Genomic DNA, 18,053 nt, shown 5'->3' with positions numbered 1-18,053 from the left:
AGGCAGAGTGTCTCAGTTATGTTACCCTCATTTAGGGAACAGAGATGTTACATTATAGGGTATTGTTTGTAGAATTGAGAAAAAATAAGGTATTTAATTCATTTTGGAATAAGACTGGGGATGCCTCTGTACATTGATGCATTAATCTTTCCCTCTATCCTGACTAGTCTCCCAGTTCCTGCCACTAAAAAACATCCCCACAGCATGATGCTGCAACCACCATCTACACTGTTGGGATGGTATTGACCAGGTGATGAGTGGTGTCTGGTTTCCTTCAGACATGACGCTTTCCATTCAGACCAAAGAGTTCAATCTTTTTTTTTATTATGGCCTGAGAATCCTTCAGGTGCCTTTTGGCAAATTCCAGGCGGCTGTCATGTGCCTTTTACTGAGAAGTGGCTTCTGTCTGGCCACTCTACCACAGGCCTGATTGGTGGAGTGCTGCTGATATTGTTTTTCTTCTGGAAGGTTCTCCTCTCTCCACAGAGAAATGCTGGAGCTTTGTCAGAGCGACCATTGGGTTCTTGGTCACCTCCCTGACCAAGAACCTTCTCCCCAGATCGCTCAGTTTGGCCAGGTGATCTGCTCTAGGAAGAATTCTGGTGATTCCGAACTTCTACCATTAAGGGATGATGGAGGCTACTGTGCTCATTGGGACCTTCAATGCTGCTGAATTTTTTCTGTACTCTTCCCCAGATCTGCACCTTGATACAATCTGGTCTCAGACAATTCCTTGTACTTCATGGCTTTGTTTGTGCTCTAACATACGCTGTTAACAGTGGGACCTTATATAGACAGGTGTGTGTCTTTCCAAATCCTGTCCAGTCAACTGATTTATCACAGGTAGACTCCAAACAAGTTGTAGAAACATCTGTAAGATGATCAGTGGAAACAGGATGCACCTGAGCTAAATTTTGAGTGTCAAGGCAAAGGCTGTGAATACTTATGTACATCTGATTTTTTTTTGTTTTTTATTTTTTATACATTTGCAAAGATTTCAAACAAACTTCTTTCACGTTGTCATTATGGGGTATTGTTTGTAGAATTTTGAGGAAAATAATGTATTGAATTAATTTTGGAATAAGACTGTGACATAACAAAATGTTGAAAAGGTAAAACGTTGTAAATACTTTCCGGATGTACTGTAGCTTGCAAACTTGCAATAATTAAAGAAAGTCAAAGAGCAGTTGATTTCATTCAGTTGAAATTAAATTATTATTATAATTATTACTATAAGAAATATTTGGACAGAGAACATTGCAACATTGTCATACATACCCTCAGCTACTAGAAGGCGTACTGTGAATGGAGATGATTCAACTATTAAAAAAAAACAATAAAAAAAAACTTTAGTTTCTTACCAAGTAGAATAATTTATATTCATTTAATAATTGATAATTAGACAAGACATACTGTACATTATATGCACAAGGTAGCAGCATTTATTCATTACAGAATTTGGCTGATGGCTGATAAATGTAGAAGAGAAAAGAAATTAAGACACCTATATGCAGTAGTATCACTAAGAAAGAGATATCATTCACCTGAATTTTTTTTTCATGTTGTGAGCATGAATAAAAAATCTGTTTATTACAAATTCATTTTCAATATTTGTTTTTTATTGCGACTCCAGCATTTTGTACCCCATTTGCATTGCCCTTTTTCCATCAAAATTGTGAAAATATGTATATCATGCCAAAACAAATGGAGGGCTTTTAAGTAAATTATTTTACTTAAATTTCAGTTAATTCTTTTATTTTTTTCAAATGTATGTTGAACAGTAGATCCTATTGTGAATGATCTATTGTTGTGTTCTCACAAAGAATTGAGGCTCCTAATAGTCTTAATGATGTGATGTAAATTTGAATACTGCTAGGTCTGAACACTATGGAAGCTATAAGATAAGAGTGGGTAAAATGATCTACATATTAAAAGAAGAAAGCTTTTAGAAGAAGAAACAATGCCACGCAAACCTGGATCCTCGGGAGGTGCACTAATAACATAGTGTGGTTTAATAAGTCCTGGTGCTAGGGAATGAAAAAAAAATGTTAATAATAATAATAATAACAACAATTAATTCATAATTACTGTATGTGTTTAACTTTTTGAAAATTATGACCTGCTTACTTTTAATCAAAATAAGTTATATTAAATATAATTATCAACTAATGTAAAAAAAATAAAATACATTTAAAAAAATCAACACAAAATAATTTTTTCATTGATTCTCCATCCTATGTATTTTACATTTTTCCTTAAGCTTTCGCTACTTTGAATTCTCTGTAATAGTTTACATAAATAGAGTACCTGAACTGTTTGTTTCTTTATTTATACTTGCACGCAAATGGACCGACTCAACAGAACAGAGAGGACGGGTTTACCAGCGCCACGGAACTGACAGCAGCACTGATCAGTTACAACAGTGTGGCGCGTACATTACTCTTCTTCTTCTAATGACATTTTATTGCCGATGACAAACCAACTTTTTTGTGCTACACAAAATCGCTTTCAAAATCGGCAATGAATCGCCTGCGATTTTGAAATCGATTTTGTGTAGATTGTCAGTGAAATACGACTCTATGTAGTAAATGTCAACCAGTGCTGCCAAGTCTGCGGTTGTTTTTCATGTCCACTGGTCGATTTTAACCAGGGGAACCCCACAAAAAACGTGTATTTTATCGCCCAGAACGAAACGCAATTGGGCAGGTTTTGTTTTGAAAACCTGGCAACCCTGATCTGAAGGCACGTGCTGGTTATATAATACTAATCACAGGAGCGCCTTTACTGATGAGATGCACATGAAAATCGCATTCGGTTTTTTGCACAGCCCTACATTTATTCATTATAAAATTCATTTGAATGCTGTCTATCACGCGTAATACAGCCCGGTAGCTGACCCACAGGTAGATGCTGGATTTTTTTTGGGGGGGGGGTCGATGGAAACAATCATTAAGTGTGTTGAGGTCAGTCTGTCTTAGAATGTTTCAGCTAGTGGTGTAGTGTGTCCCCAGCTTTAAGGTCATTGTCCTGTTGGAAGATGAACCATCGCCCCAGTCTAGAGGAGGTTTTCATCAAAGGTTTCCTCTGGGAGCTGGCCTGTTAGGGTGACTGGAGTGGAAGGTGTTTAGTAAGTTCGGATCCAGGATGTCGTTGCGTGGGATCCATGAACGTTCCTCTGGACCATATCCTTCCCAGTCCACTAGGTATTCAAGTTGTCCACCACGCTGCCGGGAGTCCAGGATGTCTTGTACTTTATAGGCAGCACCGTCTTCAAGGAGGAGTGGAGGGGGGGCTTCGGCTTCGCCAGGTTCTGTGGAGGGAGAAACAGAGGGATGGTGAGGTTTAAGGAGGGACACATGGAAAGTGGGGTGAATCCGGTACTCAGGTGGTAATTGGAGTTTGAAAGTGACCGGATTGATCTGCTCAAGGATGGTGAATGGGCCAATGAATCTGGGACTTAGCTTGCGGCAGGGCAGGCACAGGCGGATGTCCCGGGTGGACAGCCAGACCTTCTGACCGGGTTGGTATACCGGATCCTCAGATCGGCAAAGGTTATCTGTCATCCTGCACCTGCGTAGGGCCCGCTGGAGTTGGTGGTGGGCCGTTTCCCAGACCCTCTCGCTCTCCCGGAACCAGTAGTCGATGGCGGGGACATCCGAGGGTTCTCCTGACCAGGGGAAGAGTGGAGGTTGGTAGCCGAGCACGCACTGGAATGGAGTGAGTCCGGTGGTAGTTTGTCGCAGGGAGTTCTGTGCGTACTCGGCCCACACTAGGAACTGGTTCCAGGAGTTCTGGTGGCCATAGCAGAAGGTACGGAGGAAGCGCCCAATCTCCTGAACCTTCCTCTCCATCTGCCCGTTGGATTGTGGATGGTATCCGGAGGACAGACTGATGGCCACACCTAGGAGCGAATGGAATGCTTTCCATACCCAGGAGATGAACTGAGGACCTCTGTCTGAGACGATGTCTTCTGGGATGCCGAAGTACCTGAAGACATGGTTAAATAGTAACTCGGCCGTTTCCATGGCCGTGGGCAGACCTTTCAGGTGGAGAAGATGACATGACTTAGAAAATCTCTCCACTATGACAAGAATGCAGGTATTATTAGCAGAAGGAGGAAGATCAGTAATAAAATCCACCACTAGGTGTGACCAAGGGGCGATTAGGGACGGGCGTGGCGTGGGCTTTTAGAGATGGCGCAGTCTGTACATCCGTTCACGTACCTTCTGACGTCAGAGGCCATGTTGGGCCACCAGAAGCATTCCCTTAGCAACGAGAGGGCTTCATTGACCCCCGGGTGACCAGTGCCAAGAGAGGTGTGAGCAGAGTGAATGAGTGGGCAACCCAGCGGGGTGTTGGTAGCAGGATCGGATGGAGGAAGGGTCTCGGCAGACCAGGTAATGGGGCTGATGATGACTTTTTCCGGGAGTATGGTCTCTGGTTCCTCTAGGTTTTCTTCGGGGGCGTGACACCGGGACAGGGCCAGCAGGCCTGTCTTGGATTTAATCTCTTGGCGACCCGAAGATATTCAAGGTTCTTGTGGTCAGTGAGAACCAGAAAGGGGTGTTTGGCTCCCTCCAGCCAATGCCTCCATTCTTCAAGGGCCAACTTAATGGCCAACAGCTCACGGTTGCCGATGTCATAATTTACCTCCGCCGGGTTGAGCTTCCGGGAGAAGAAGGCGCATGGGTGGAGGCGACTGGGATTCCCCTGCTGCTGAGATAAGACTGCTCCCACTCCGGTAGTAGAGGCGTCGACTTCAACGACGAAGGGTCGATTGGGGTCAGGATGGACCAGGAGTGGAGCGGTCGTAAATGCCTTCTTGAGGGAGTTGAAGGCCTCTGTGGTGGCTGGAGTCCAAGAGAGTTATTTTGGTTTATTCCGGAGGAGGCTAGTGAGAGGGTTGGTGATGGCACTGTAATTTTGGATGAAACGTCTGTAGAAATTGGCAAAGCCAAGAAATCGTTGGAGTTCTTTAATGGTGGTAGGAATGGGCCAATTTCTCACAGCATTTACCTTCCCCTCATCCATCCGGATGCCACTGCTGTTGATGTTGTAACCAAGGAACTGCACTGAGGGCTGATGGAACGAGCATTTCTCAGCCTTGAGGTAGAGCTGAAAGGCCCTCAGACATTGCAGGACCTCCGCAACTTGGCAATGATGTTCCGCTAGGCTCCGGGAGTAAATGAGGAAATCATCAATATAGACGAGGACGAACTTATGGAGGAACTCCCGGAGCACCTCATGGATGAAATCCTGGAAGATTGAGGGGGCGTTAACAAGTCCATATGGCATCAGGCAGTACTCAAAGTGGCCAGTAGGGTTGATGAAGGCAGTTTTCCACTCGTACCCCTCACGTATCCGGATGAGGTTGTAGGCGCTGCGGAGGTCCAACTTGGTGAAGACAGTGGCACCACGGAGATGTTCCAGGGCAGCTGGGACGAGGGGAAGTGGATAATGAAACTTGACAGTTATGTTATTCAGAGCCCGAAAATCGATACAGGGTTGTAAGCCTCCGTCCTTCTTCTCTACAAAGAAGAAACTTGAAGCAGCAGGGGATTTAGATGGACGAATGTAACCCTGGGCCAGAGCCTCCTTGATGTACTCCTCCATGGCCTTCTCCTCCGGAATGGAAAGGGGGTAGATCCTTCCTTTAGTCACTGGTTCACCCAGAAGCAGATCGATGGCACAGTCCCATGGCCGGTGTGGAGGCATCTTGGAAGCCCGTTTGGGGCAGAATACTTCACTGAAGGGGGCGTAGCATGTCGGGATGGAGATGGATTGGTTTTCCACCGGGCTCTCTATGGAGGTAGTACAAACTGCAAGAGGTGCAGGGGTAGGTTTGGCTGGAACAGGACAACCGGTGATGCAGCTCTGGAAACAGGAATCGCCATACTTCAGGACTTCGCCTGTCTTCCACGAGATGACAGGGTTATGCTGAGTCCAAATCGAATCGACCCACTGAAGAGCTTTACCTTGCAGTTGGGATATTAACAGAGGTGGGTAGAGTACCCAAAAACTGTACTCAAGTAAAAGTAAAAGTACTAGTCTTGAATAGTTACTTGAGTAAGAGTAAAAGAGTATCGGATAAAAAAAATCTACTCAAGTAGTTAGTTACTAGTTACTTTTGGTCATATATACTGAGCCTATTTTTATTTAGATATATAGATAAAATGTATGTAATGTATGTGTGTGTGTATAAATGTATATATTTCATCAGCCTTTACTCCAATTTATGTAATTTATTAAAAAACCCTGTCTGTTTACTTAAGTAACATATATAGGTGTCATGCCATAACATATTTTTAATACGACTGACTTTATATTAAATGTGAATTTAGCATTGAAAGTTAATGTGATATAAATATTGCTACTAATCTTTCATTGTTCAGAAAGAGAGCAAATAACATTTACATTATTAAAGATCATTTTCACTGACAGTCTAGATTTCAATCACTCTCAGAAACTCCCATTAAATCACTGAAACTGTTAACACTGTGAAATCAATAATCTTATTTACAGATTCGTACACACATCTGCACTTTGTTGTTTCTGATGAGAGAATTAGCCAGAAAGAGGTATTCAGTCAGTGAGCGAGTGAAGGAAGCACCGGCATTTTAGCGATGACTCATCGGAACACCTCTGATTGGCCAATGCTTTAATAAGCTCAAAAGAATCATGTGTGATTTGTTATAATGCGCAGCGCTGTAAAAACACATCTATCTCTGGCTCAGCGCCAGCAAGCAATCACAGATCTGAATTTAGCAGCTGATGATATGTATTAAAATTAATAAAATCTTAATCGGCTATTTTTTGTCTTTTGGAAGCTGCATTCAACTTGACTCCCCTCTGTTATAAGCCACACACATACAACAAACTAATGTCACAGTGGTATCGTGTAGCTACTGTAATCGAATGTAGCCCAAGTTATTACCTGTTAAACAGTAGACAGCACACGCGGTGTTCATCTAATAAGGATCTCCATCGCAAGCGAATAATAGCCTTTGCAGATTTGCTTTCATTTCAGTGCAGTTCCATAGCCACGTTTTCAACGCTGCTGATGTTCTTAAACGTTAAAACTCTGAGTGAACCGCTTCAGACGCTCAGCGCGTGTGGCAGGGAACTGAACGAATCATTCAAACTGATTCATGAACCAATTCACTCGTTTGCCAATTGGTTTGATCAAGCCTTTGAACAGAATTGACTCAAAAGAATGAATCATTCACGAATGGGCATCGCTCATTGCCCAGAGAAAAGTAGACGGCGCGTTTGGAATAAACTGAAGCATTTATAACATTTATTAGATTAAGATAAAGTAACGAGAGGATCGTCGCCCACAGTAACGAAGTAAAAGGACAGATTTTTCCCCAAAAATTTACTCAAGTAAGAGTATAAAGTACCCATCTTTAAATATACTCCGAAAAGTATTAGTTACCCCAAAAAATTACTCAAGTAAATGTAACGAAGTAAATGTAACTCGTTACTACCCACCTCTGGCTATTAAGAAGGCTACCTTGGATCTCTCGGTTGGGTATAAGCGCGGTTGCATCTCCAGGACCAGTGAGCATTGAAGTTGAAAACCGCTGCAATCCTCCGCCGAACCAGAGTAGGGCTCTGACTTGGCCATGGGACTGGCGTGCACGGCAGGTGAGGAAGTGCTGGAGTTGTTGGCAGAAGTGCTCGCTGGTGTCGGGGATGCGGGTAGAGTGGTTAGTGTCCGACGTAATGCATAATGCGTAATAGAGTTAGTCCTTAGAGTTATCATAAAGGTAAGACCTTGTTGCGAATGAGACCGGACGCTGACTGAGTGCGTGTGTGTGGTATTTGTAGTGCAGAGGTGATTGGATGTTGATGAGGGCCAAGTGGAAGTGCTCGGTACTCAGGTGAGGGCGTGCGCTGTGATTGGATGGAGGTGGAACCTGGCGTGTCTGTAACACCACCACCGTGCTTCACTGTTGGGATGGTACTGACCAGGTGATGAGTGGTGTCTGGTTTCCTTCAGACATGACGCTTTCCATTCAGGCCAAAGAGTTCAATCTTTTTTTTATTATGGCCTGAGAATCCTTCAGGTGCCTTTTGGCAAATTCCAGGCGGCTGTCATGTGCCTTTTACTGAGAAGTGGCTTCCGTCTTGCCACTCTTCCACAGGCCTGATTGGTGGAGTGCTGCTGAGATTGTTTTTCTTCTGGAAGGTTCTCCTCTCTCCACAGAGAAATGCTGGAGCTCTGTCAGAGCGACCATTGGGTTCTTGTCACCAACCTGACTAAGAACCTTCTCCCCAGATCGCTCAGTTAGGGCCATGTGATCCGCTCTAGGAAGAATTCTGGTGATTCCGAACTTCTTCCATTAATAGATGATGGAGGCTTCTGTGCTCATTGGGACCTTCAATGCTACTGAATTTTTTCTGTACTCTTCCCCAGATCTGCACCTTGATACAATCCGGTCTCAGACAATTCCTTGTACTTCATGGCTTTGTTTATGCTCTAACATACGCTGTTAACAGTGGGACCTTATATAGACAGGTGTGTGTCTTTCCAAATCATGTCCAATTAACTGATTTACCACAGGTAGACTCCAATCAAGTTGTAGAAACATCTCTAAGATGATCAGTGGAAACAGGATGCACCTGAGCTCAATTTTGAGTGTCAAGGCAAAGGCTGTGATTACTTATGTACACGTGATTTTTTTATATATATATAAATTTGCAAAGATTTCAAACAAACTTCTTTCACGTTGTCATTATGGGGTAAGGAAAATATTGAATTAATTTTGGAATAAGACTGTAAGATAACAAAATGTGGATAAGGTGAAGCATTGTGAATACTTTCTGAATGTACTGTAGCAGCACTTATTCATTACAGAATTTGGCTGATGGCTGATAAATGTAGAAGAGAAAAGAGATTAAAACACCTACATGCAGCAGTATCACTAAGAAGGCTATATTGTACACCTGAAAAAAAAAGAAAATATGCTGTGAGCATGAATAAAAAATCTGTTTATTACAAATTCATTTTCAATATTTGTGTTTTATTGCGACCCAGTTTGCCTTGCAATTTTTCCATCAAAATTTAAAATATATATATATCCTGCCAAAATAAATGGAGGGCTTTAAAGTAAATTATTTCACTTAAATTTCAGTAAATTCTTTTCTTCCAAATGCATGTTGAACAGTAGACCTTATTGTGAATGATCTATTGATATGTAAATTTTAATACTGCTAGGTCTGAACCTGTTTTTATACAGTCTATGGTCTGAACACTAGAAGCTATAAGATAAGAGTGGGTAAAATGATCTACTTATTAAAAAAAGAAAGCTTTTAGAAGACACAATGCATACCACACAAACCTGGATGATCGGCAGGTGCACCAACACTATGGTGTTGCTGAATAAATCCTGGTGCTGTGGAATGAAAAAAAAATATATATATAATAATCTTCAAGGCAGATGCAGTGTATTTAAGTAAACAAAATAAAAATGAATGCATTTTCTAATTATATGTTAAGTCTCATTGTGAACTATGTATCCATGTACTGTATGTGTTTCACTTTTTGACAATTATGACCTTCCTTTTAATCAAAATAAGTTATATTAAATAACTGTCTTATGGTGAAAATGACTGACTTCTCTGGTGGTGTATGCAGGACAATTATCAGCTAATGTAAAAAATCAAAAACACCATCTCCTATGTATTTTACATTTTTCCATAAGCTATTGCTACTTTGAATTCTCTGCAGTAGTTTACATAAACAGAGTACATAGAGAACTGTTTGTTTCATTATTTTAACTTACATGCAAATAGACCGTAAGATACAGATACTTTGTAAAAAAAAAAAAAAAAAAGAAAAAAAATACAAAGATAAACCTTATTTACTGCATGTGGCCATCAAAACTCAATTTCTGAAGAAAAGTTTTTCTGATGAGGTCAGAAAAACTCTGAGAAGAAGGCGCATGGGTGGAGGCGACTGGGATTCCCCTGCTGCTGAGATAAGACTGCTCCCACTCCGGTAGTAGAGGTGTCGACTTCAACGACGAAGGGTCGATTGGGGTCAGGATGGACCAGGAGTGGAGCGGTCGTAAATGCCTTCTTGAGGGAGTTGAAGGCCTCTGTGGCGGCTGGAGTCCAAGAGAGTTATTTTGGTTTATTCCGGAGGAGGCTAGTGAGAGGGTTGGTGATGGCACTGTAATTTTGGATGAAACGTCTGTAGAAATTGGCAAAGCCAAGAAATCGTTGGAGTTCTTTAATGGTGGTAGGAATGGGCCAATTTCTCACAGCATTTACCTTCCCCTCATCCATCCGGATGCCACTGCTGTTGATGTTGTAACCAAGGAACTGCACTGAGGGCTGATGGAACGAGCATTTCTCAGCCTTGAGGTAGAGCTGAAAGGCCCTCAGGCATTGCAGGACCTCCGCAATGTGGCAATGATGTTCCGCTAGGCTCCGGGAGTAAATGAGGAAATCATCAATATAGACGAGGACGAACTTATGGAGGAACTCCCGGAGCACCTCATGGATGAAATCCTGGAAGATGGAGGGGGCGTTAACAAGTCCATATGGCATCAGGCAGTACTCAAAGTGGCCAGTAGGGGTGATGAAGGCAGTTTTCCACTCGTACCCCTCACGTATCCGGATGAGGTTGTAGGCGCTGCGGAGGTCCAACTTGGTGAAGACAGTGGCACCACGGAGATGTTCCAGGGCAGCTGGGATGAGGGGAAGTGGATAACGAAACTTGACAGTTATGTTATTCAGAGCCCAAAAATCGATACAGGGTTGTAAGCCTCCGTCCTTCTTCTCTACAAAGAAGAAACTTGAAGCAGCAGGGGATTTAGATGGACGAATGTAACCCTGGGCCAGAGCCTCCTTGATGTACTCCTCCATGGCCTTCTCCTCCGGAATGGAAAGGGGGTAGATCCTTCCTTTAGTCACTGCTTCACCCGGAAGCAGATCGATGGCACAGTCCCACGGCCGGTGTGGAGGCATCTTGGAAGCCCGTTTGGGGCAGAATACTTCACTGAAGGGGGCGTAGCATGTCGGGATGGAGATGGATTGGTTTTCCACCGGGCTCTCTATGGAGGTAGTACAAACTGCAAGAGGTGCAGGGGTGAGTTTGGCTGGGACAGGACAACCGGTGAAGCAGCTCTGGAAACAGGAATCGCCATACTTTAGGACTTCGCCTGTCTTCCACGAGATGACAGGGTTATGCTGAGTCCAAATCGAATCGACCCACTGAAGAGCTTTACCTTGCAGTTGGGATATTAAGAAGGCTACCTTGGATCTCTCGGTTGGGTATAAGCGCGGTTGCATCTCCAGGACCAGTGAGCATTGAAGTTGAAAACCGCTGCAATCCTCCGCCGAACCAGAGTAGAGCGCTGACTTGGCCATGGGACTGGCGTGCACGGCAGGTGAGGAAGTGCTGGAGTTGTTGGCAGAAGTGCTCGCTGGTGTCGGGGATGCGGGTAGAGTGGTGAGTGTCCGACGTAATGCATAATGCGTAATAGAGTTAGTCCTTAGAGTTAGCATAAAGATAAGACCTTGTTGCGAATGAGACCGGACGCTGACTGAGTGCGTGTGTGTGGTATTTGTAGTGCAGAGGTGATTGGATGTTGATGAGGGCCAGGTGGAAGTGCTCAGTACTCAGGTGAGGGCGTGCGCTGTGATTGGATGGAGGTGGAACCTGGCGTGTATGTAACACCACCTCCGTGCTTCACTGTTGGGATGGTACTGACCAGGTGATGAGTGGTGTCTGGTTTCCTTCAGACATGACGCTTTCCATTCAGGCCAAAGAGTTCAATCTTTTTTTTATTATGGCCTGAGAATCCTTCAGGTGCCTTTTGGCAAATTCCAGGCGGCTGTCATGTGCCTTTTACTGAGAAGTGGCTTCTGTCTTGCCACTCTACCACAGGCCTGATTGGTGGAGTGCTGCTGAGATTGTTTTTCTTCTGGAAGGTTCTCCTCTCTCCACAGAGAAATGCTGGAGCTCTGTCAGAGCGACCATTGGGTTCTTGTCACCTACCTGACTAAGAACCTTCTCCCCAGATCGCTCAGTTTGGCCATGTGATCCGCTCTAGGAAGAATTCTGGTGATTCCAAACTTCTTCCATTAATGGATGATGGAGGCTTCTGTGCTCATTGAGACCTTCAATGCTACTGAATTTTTTCTGTACTCTTCCCCAGATCTGCACCTTGATACAATCCGGTCTTAGACAATTCCTTGTACTTCATGGCTTTGTTTATGCTCTAACATACGCTGTTAACAGTGGGACCTTATATAGACAGGTCTTTCCAAATCATGTCCAATTAACTGATTTACCACAGGTAGACTCCAATCAAGTTGTAGAAACATCTGTAAGATGATCAGTGGAAACAGGATGCACCTGAGCTCAATTTTGAGTGTCAAGGCAAAGGCTGTGAATACTTATGTACACGTGATATTTTTATATATGGGCTTTAAAGTAAATTATTTCCATTAAATTTCAGTAAATTCTTTTTTTTTTCCAAATACATGTTGAACAGTAGACCTTATTGTGAATGATCTATTGATATGTAAATTTTAATACTGCTAGGTCTGAACCTGTTTTTATACAGTCTATGGTCTGAACACTAGAAGCTATAAGATAAGAGTGGGTAAAATGATCTACTTATTAAAAGAAGAAAGCTTTTAGAAGACACAATGCATACCACACAAACCTGGATGATCGGCAGGTGCACCAACACTATGGTGTTGCTGAATAAATCCTGGTGCTGTGGAATGAAAAAAAAAAAAAATATATATATATATATAATAATCTTCAAGGCAGATGCAGTGTATTTAAGTAAACAAAATAAAAATGAATGCATTTTCTAATTATTTGTTAAGTCTCATTGTGAACTATGTATCCATGTACTGTATGTGTTTCACTTTTTGACAATTATGACCTTACTTTTAATCAAAATAAGTTATATTAAATAACTGTCTTATGGTGAAAATGACTGACTTCTCTGGTGGTGTATGCAGGACAATTATCAGCTAATGTAAAAAATCAAAAACACCATCTCCTATGTATTTTACATTTTTCCTTAAGCTATTGCTACTTTGAATTCTCTGCAATAGTTTACATAAACAGAGTACATAGAGAACTGTTTGTTTCATTATTTATACTTACATGCAAATGGACCGTAAGATACAGATACTTTGTAAAAAAAAAAAAAAAAAAGAAAAAAAATACAAAGATAAACCTTATTTACTGCATGTGGCCATCAAAACTCAATTTCTGAAGAAAGAAAACACTAGATAGCTGCTTTATAATAGAAACGGACTCTGTTGCCTCAACTTGTAGGATGCACAAATGAAGTAGCTTCATTTAATCATTTTTTATTAGATGTATTTGATAGACATGGTTAATATATTTGTTTAGAACTTTCATATTTCTGTTGTTTATTTAGCTGCAAAAAGGGACCTAGCACAAGGTTTGTACTCTTTTATAGCATATGACGAATCAGTTCTCACCTGGAAGTCTGGGTGGCTCTTCTTCCTCTTTGGGTTTGTCAGCAACTTCCACATCACCTTCTTGTGGTTTAGTAACGACCATTGAGGTGAGGGGAGTGACAAACTGGTATTTCAGGGAGAGTTTAATAGCTTCTTTCTTTTCATCCTCTTTCTCTTGTCCGTTAAGAAGTACCCTGAGACAGAACGATGCCATCAATGTTCAACTTAAATCACAGAATGTCAATTCACTCATAAACTTACTGTCTCTCCAGAAGCTGCTTCACTGTAAGGTAGGCCCACAACCTCTGCATGAAATCTTCATTCTCAGGTGGGACGTCACTGGGGTCTTTTGTCATTATAGTGTCCTGATACATCACATTATTGCCTTTCTGCTCAGAAATAATAATACTAGTGAATATTTTTATTAGGAATGCTGTCAGTACCACTTTCACAGATAACCTACTATAAAACAAAGCTATTATTCACATCTTCTACACAATCGACCAGTGATCCTAATAAAATGCCACTAAAGAGAAGATTAGTGAAGATCTTACTGATAGTGCGATGACTTCAGTGGTGAAACTCTCCACACTGTTGTCTGTTATTTGTCCTGACACCACAATCTCAGAGCCATTGAAGTACAAACTAAAGCTGGTCTTGGTAAGGTTTGTCCCTCCTGGGTATTTAAATTGAATATCAGTGAGGAGAGGGACAGCAACTTCTTCATAGAAGCCCTAAAAATCAAACAAACTTTAAATGTGCTCAAAGACAGAACAGTTCATAATTCGAGATGAATTCTCAGCTGATTATCTGTATTTCACCTGCAGCTGTAGATCAGCGTCTGAATCTTCATAAATCCTGCGAGCAACTCCACTATTTTCCAGTGACATCTTTGTCAGGAAGTCAAAGTTAACATCATATCCAAAACCAAGACAATAGAGGGGAAATTTAGTCCCAATGGCCTCTTTCACATTGGACATGATCTTCTCTTTGTTGGTTTCACCTGTATAAAAAAAAATTCTAATATTCAGATCACATGACAAATGGAAAAAAAAAATAATAATTATATAATGTGCAAAAAAATTAAAATGTGCAAAATTCCATTGACTTCCTAACCTCAATTTTATCAGAAAAACAACGCAAAAAATATGTTAAATAAACAATCAAATATTTGAAAGTACTATGTTTTTTTTTCGTACAATTATTTAAAAAAAAATAAAAAAAATGGAAAAAATACAGTCACAAAAATGCTATTGTTAATGGTTAAACAGTAAAAATTGTCTTTTTGACTTTTTTTTTTTTTTTTTTTTGATCAGGCATTACAAACAATTATTATTTACGTATATTTGGTTTTATTTTACAATGTATAGGAATCACAAAGTGAGAAAGAATATATCACATATTCATAATAGTGCAGAATACAAGATGTGCTGACTGACGACATAAATGTTTAAGGCAGTTCTGATGCAGATTTTCCTTTAGACAGCTAAATGTGGGCAGTGAGTGTTTGTATGTATCAGTGTGAATCTGTGCCTGTAGTGGGATCTCCATCAGTCAGCAGGATCAGGATGGAGGCTGTTCCCTCTCGTGGATGTCGATTGATCATGTCCACTCCTGCTAGAACTGCAGCGTTTATGTCTGTGTCTAAAGAAAGACCAAACATAGTTGTGTCACTGTGAGGTACAACTTTCTTACTCCGTATGTAGCATTTAGTGCTGTAACTCACATCCTCTATCTCTGATCTTCCTCACAAAAGAATTTGCATTCTCCAGATTTGCCTCAGTAGCTTTGAGGAGCTCACGCTTCCATAAGCTAACTTCACTGTCAAAGGTGATCAATCCAAAGTGGTCATCCTCATCAAGATCACTTAAAATCCTCAGCAGTGCCAAACGAGTCTAAAGAATGACAGCATATCTAATAGTTATTCTTTCTCTATTATAAATGTATACTTACATTTACCAGATATGGACAGTTTTTTTTTTACTACTTTAAAGAAAGCAACTTCACACTGATTTCAATGCTGCAATATCCTCCAAAAATGGGTCAAGGGTTTTACTTTCAAAACATTTCATAGCTCGTTATGTGCTTTTGATTTGGTTGAAACGTTAACATTTACCTGTTTTATTTTTCGGCCGCTCATAGAACCACTCCGGTCAATGATAAACACCACATTTTTTGAAATACGTGGAACATCAGAGGGAGCAAAGTAGTGGACGAAATAGCCTTTTGATACCTGAGAAAACAGAAAAATGTCTTTCAAATGTTTTCTGTTTTTGTCATATTATATTATTTTACTTTTGTAAAGCATGTTATTTAATATGTACCATGATTTCTCCTTTAGGATTTTGTCTCTCAACATCGTATGTTATGAGCAGGTCACCGTTCAGCCCATTTTCTCCACAGCTTTTACACTTGGTCTGTTGATCTCGTGTGGGGTAGAAGGTCACCCATGCCTGAAATTATCAGTTTGTTCATCTGGTAACTTTATTTGAAGTGTATGAGCATATTGAGAACATCTAAACTGTGTTTTAACCCTCATTTAAGCTCTTACATCTTTGTCTGCTCTGGTGGTTTTGATTGCATTGGCCAGATCACCGGTGCTCAAATCTCCTTTCACCTCCAAGAAGGAAATTCCTGGTTTCTCTTGGATGTGTACATCTATCTAATGTGAGGAAAAGAAACATCATCTAACTGTACCTTAAAATGGATTATTATTTTATGTTTAATTTCTTCCTTTACCTTGAAGTCAGCCACTGGCTGCATTGGTTGGGCATTGATGAGTAGCCCATATTTTCCGAGGCGACGCTTTAGCAGTTCCTCGTAGGTTAACTCAAAGGTCACTTTACTAAAAGCAGACACTGTTACTGAGGTTTTAAAGTCCTCTAAAGTCCTTCCAACAGATCTGAAATATATCAAAATAACAAATCCCAGAATATTACTAAACATATTACAAATACATATTTTATGGATCTAATTTAAAAAAAAATCCCATACTTGACCAGTCCAGCACTTTGTCCTCGAGATACTGCTTGATTGTATTGCTGCTGAGCTGCTTCTTTTTCCTTCACAACCCCATCATATGTTTTTCCCTCTATGGTCCTATGGAGAAAGTTACACAATGATGTTCTCTTAATGTACTAGAAACTTAAACTGTGTGTATTTCATAAAAAACATATCCATCTCACTCAAATGGTAGCACCACTAAACATGTTTGTTTGTATAAAAACATCTGTACTGTTACCGGTAGCTACTATATTTTGTTCTTTAAAAATTGCATACAGGTTATTTATTCTTGGACTAGTAGAAGGTATATTTTCTAAAACTTTATTATGTTCTTGTTTGGCTGTATTATAAGATTTACTTTATCTGATGCCCACGTGCTATAAATGGCTTCTTTCCCTCTTTATTTCTACTTATATAACACTACTCATGTTCACCCACATTCTGAATTTGCTGATGAAGGCATTCTTGGGAATCTTGACCTCAAACTGGATCTCTTGAGATTCATTCAGTGTGTTCGCAACACGGCTTGTGATGACTGTTGTGGCGTAGCGACTGGTGACCGTGGAGTTAATGTAGAAGCTGTATATATCCACATTTTTTTTCTGTTGAGACATCAAATGTCTAAAATCAATACTCATATATTGTATAACAGAAAGTGATTGGCTGCTGCACATTCACTCCTCTTTTTGCATAAGATTGCTCAAATGTTTACTGCTCGAAAACAGCATGGGGAAAAGGCCTTTGGACTAAAAGACAAATATTTTTCGATGGCTGCATCTTAGTGTACACAACTAAGCAATAGAAAGTTAGATGGCTATTTCTGTCAATTCAAATTTTATTTTTCTGTCAACAATAGTGCTATAAACAATCAAGATGAAAACACTGTTAAATATCTCAACAGAAAATAAATAGTTGGCTTAGTACAGTACATTGTGTTGTGGTTTTATTCAACAGATAGATTATATGACAAGCTATATTAAATAAATAATCAAATAATAATAAATCAAAATACATGATACACTACTGTTTAAATGTTTATTATTATAATTTTTTTAAGAAATCTAATCTCACCCAGCTACATTTATTTAACCATGAATATAACAATTACATTTTTGTTTTCATTCATTCTATATTTAATACAAGTTATTTTGTGAAATAAGTTTAAAATAAGTTTACGTTTACAAATTTTATTTATTATATAATATAATATAAATATTTTACAACATTAGAATTGTCTTTATGGCCAATAACCAATAAAAGCATTTTAAACATGTTTATGAGCTCAAACTTTTTAACAGTGGTGTATATTCAACATAAGTATTTTTTTTTCTTTTCTGAACCTTCAACTCATGTACAGATATTTATTCTGTTTTGTACCCTGATTCTGACTCTGTTTTTGTCTTCTATCTTGAAGTAAAATTTCACCCTCACCTTCTTAACAGGGTCTGAAGTGGCTGAGATGAGAAACACACCCAAGAGAATCAGCCGGAGAGCTGCTCGATCCATCATGACCTGCACATGAAACTGACCTCAAAACACATACTGTCTTTAAACTCAAGTCCACAGCATGCTATTGGCTGTTATTGACC

At 40.4% G+C, this 18,053-nt stretch overlaps 1 protein-coding gene across 1 annotated transcript; it reads right to left on the bottom strand.

Moving 5' to 3' along the window:
• Positions 1-1,066: 1,066 nt before the first annotated feature.
• LOC132126802 (inter-alpha-trypsin inhibitor heavy chain H3-like) lies at positions 1,067-18,048 on the bottom strand. The gene is made up of 16 exons (XM_059538314.1): positions 17,896-18,048; positions 16,903-17,066; positions 16,456-16,560; positions 16,201-16,363; positions 16,013-16,123; positions 15,786-15,914; positions 15,578-15,694; positions 15,188-15,356; positions 14,995-15,105; positions 14,283-14,464; positions 14,016-14,195; positions 13,723-13,850; positions 13,483-13,655; positions 12,684-12,737; positions 8,914-8,949; positions 1,067-1,320 (listed from the first exon to the last, which is right to left on the bottom strand). The coding sequence occupies exons 1-16, from the start codon at positions 17,971-17,973 to the stop codon at positions 1,208-1,210; spliced, it is 2,013 nt and encodes a 670-aa protein (XP_059394297.1). The 5' UTR covers positions 17,974-18,048; the 3' UTR covers positions 1,067-1,207.
• Between the last annotated feature and the right edge of the window lie 5 nt (positions 18,049-18,053).

Source organism: Carassius carassius, chromosome 44 (genome assembly GCF_963082965.1).
Source record: "Carassius carassius chromosome 44, fCarCar2.1, whole genome shotgun sequence".
NCBI lineage: Eukaryota > Metazoa > Chordata > Actinopteri > Cypriniformes > Cyprinidae > Carassius > Carassius carassius.
Note: the sequence above shows the minus strand (reverse complement) of the source record. Positions and strands in the feature narration are given on the sequence as shown.

Excerpts from the sequence above, each read along its gene's own strand:
- LOC132126802 (XM_059538314.1), bottom strand. The coding sequence starts at position 17,973 with ATGATGGATCGAGCAGCTCTCCGGCTGATTCTCTTGGGTGTGTTTCTC. Across the intron at positions 12,738-13,482 it reads AGAGCCACCCAGACTTCCAG|CACCAGGATTTATTCAGCAA; the intron begins GTGAGAACTGAT and ends TTCATTCCACAG. Across the intron at positions 8,950-12,683 it reads TGCACCTGCCGATCATCCAG|GTGTACAATATAGCCTTCTT; the intron begins GTTTGTGTGGTA and ends TTTTTTTTTCAG.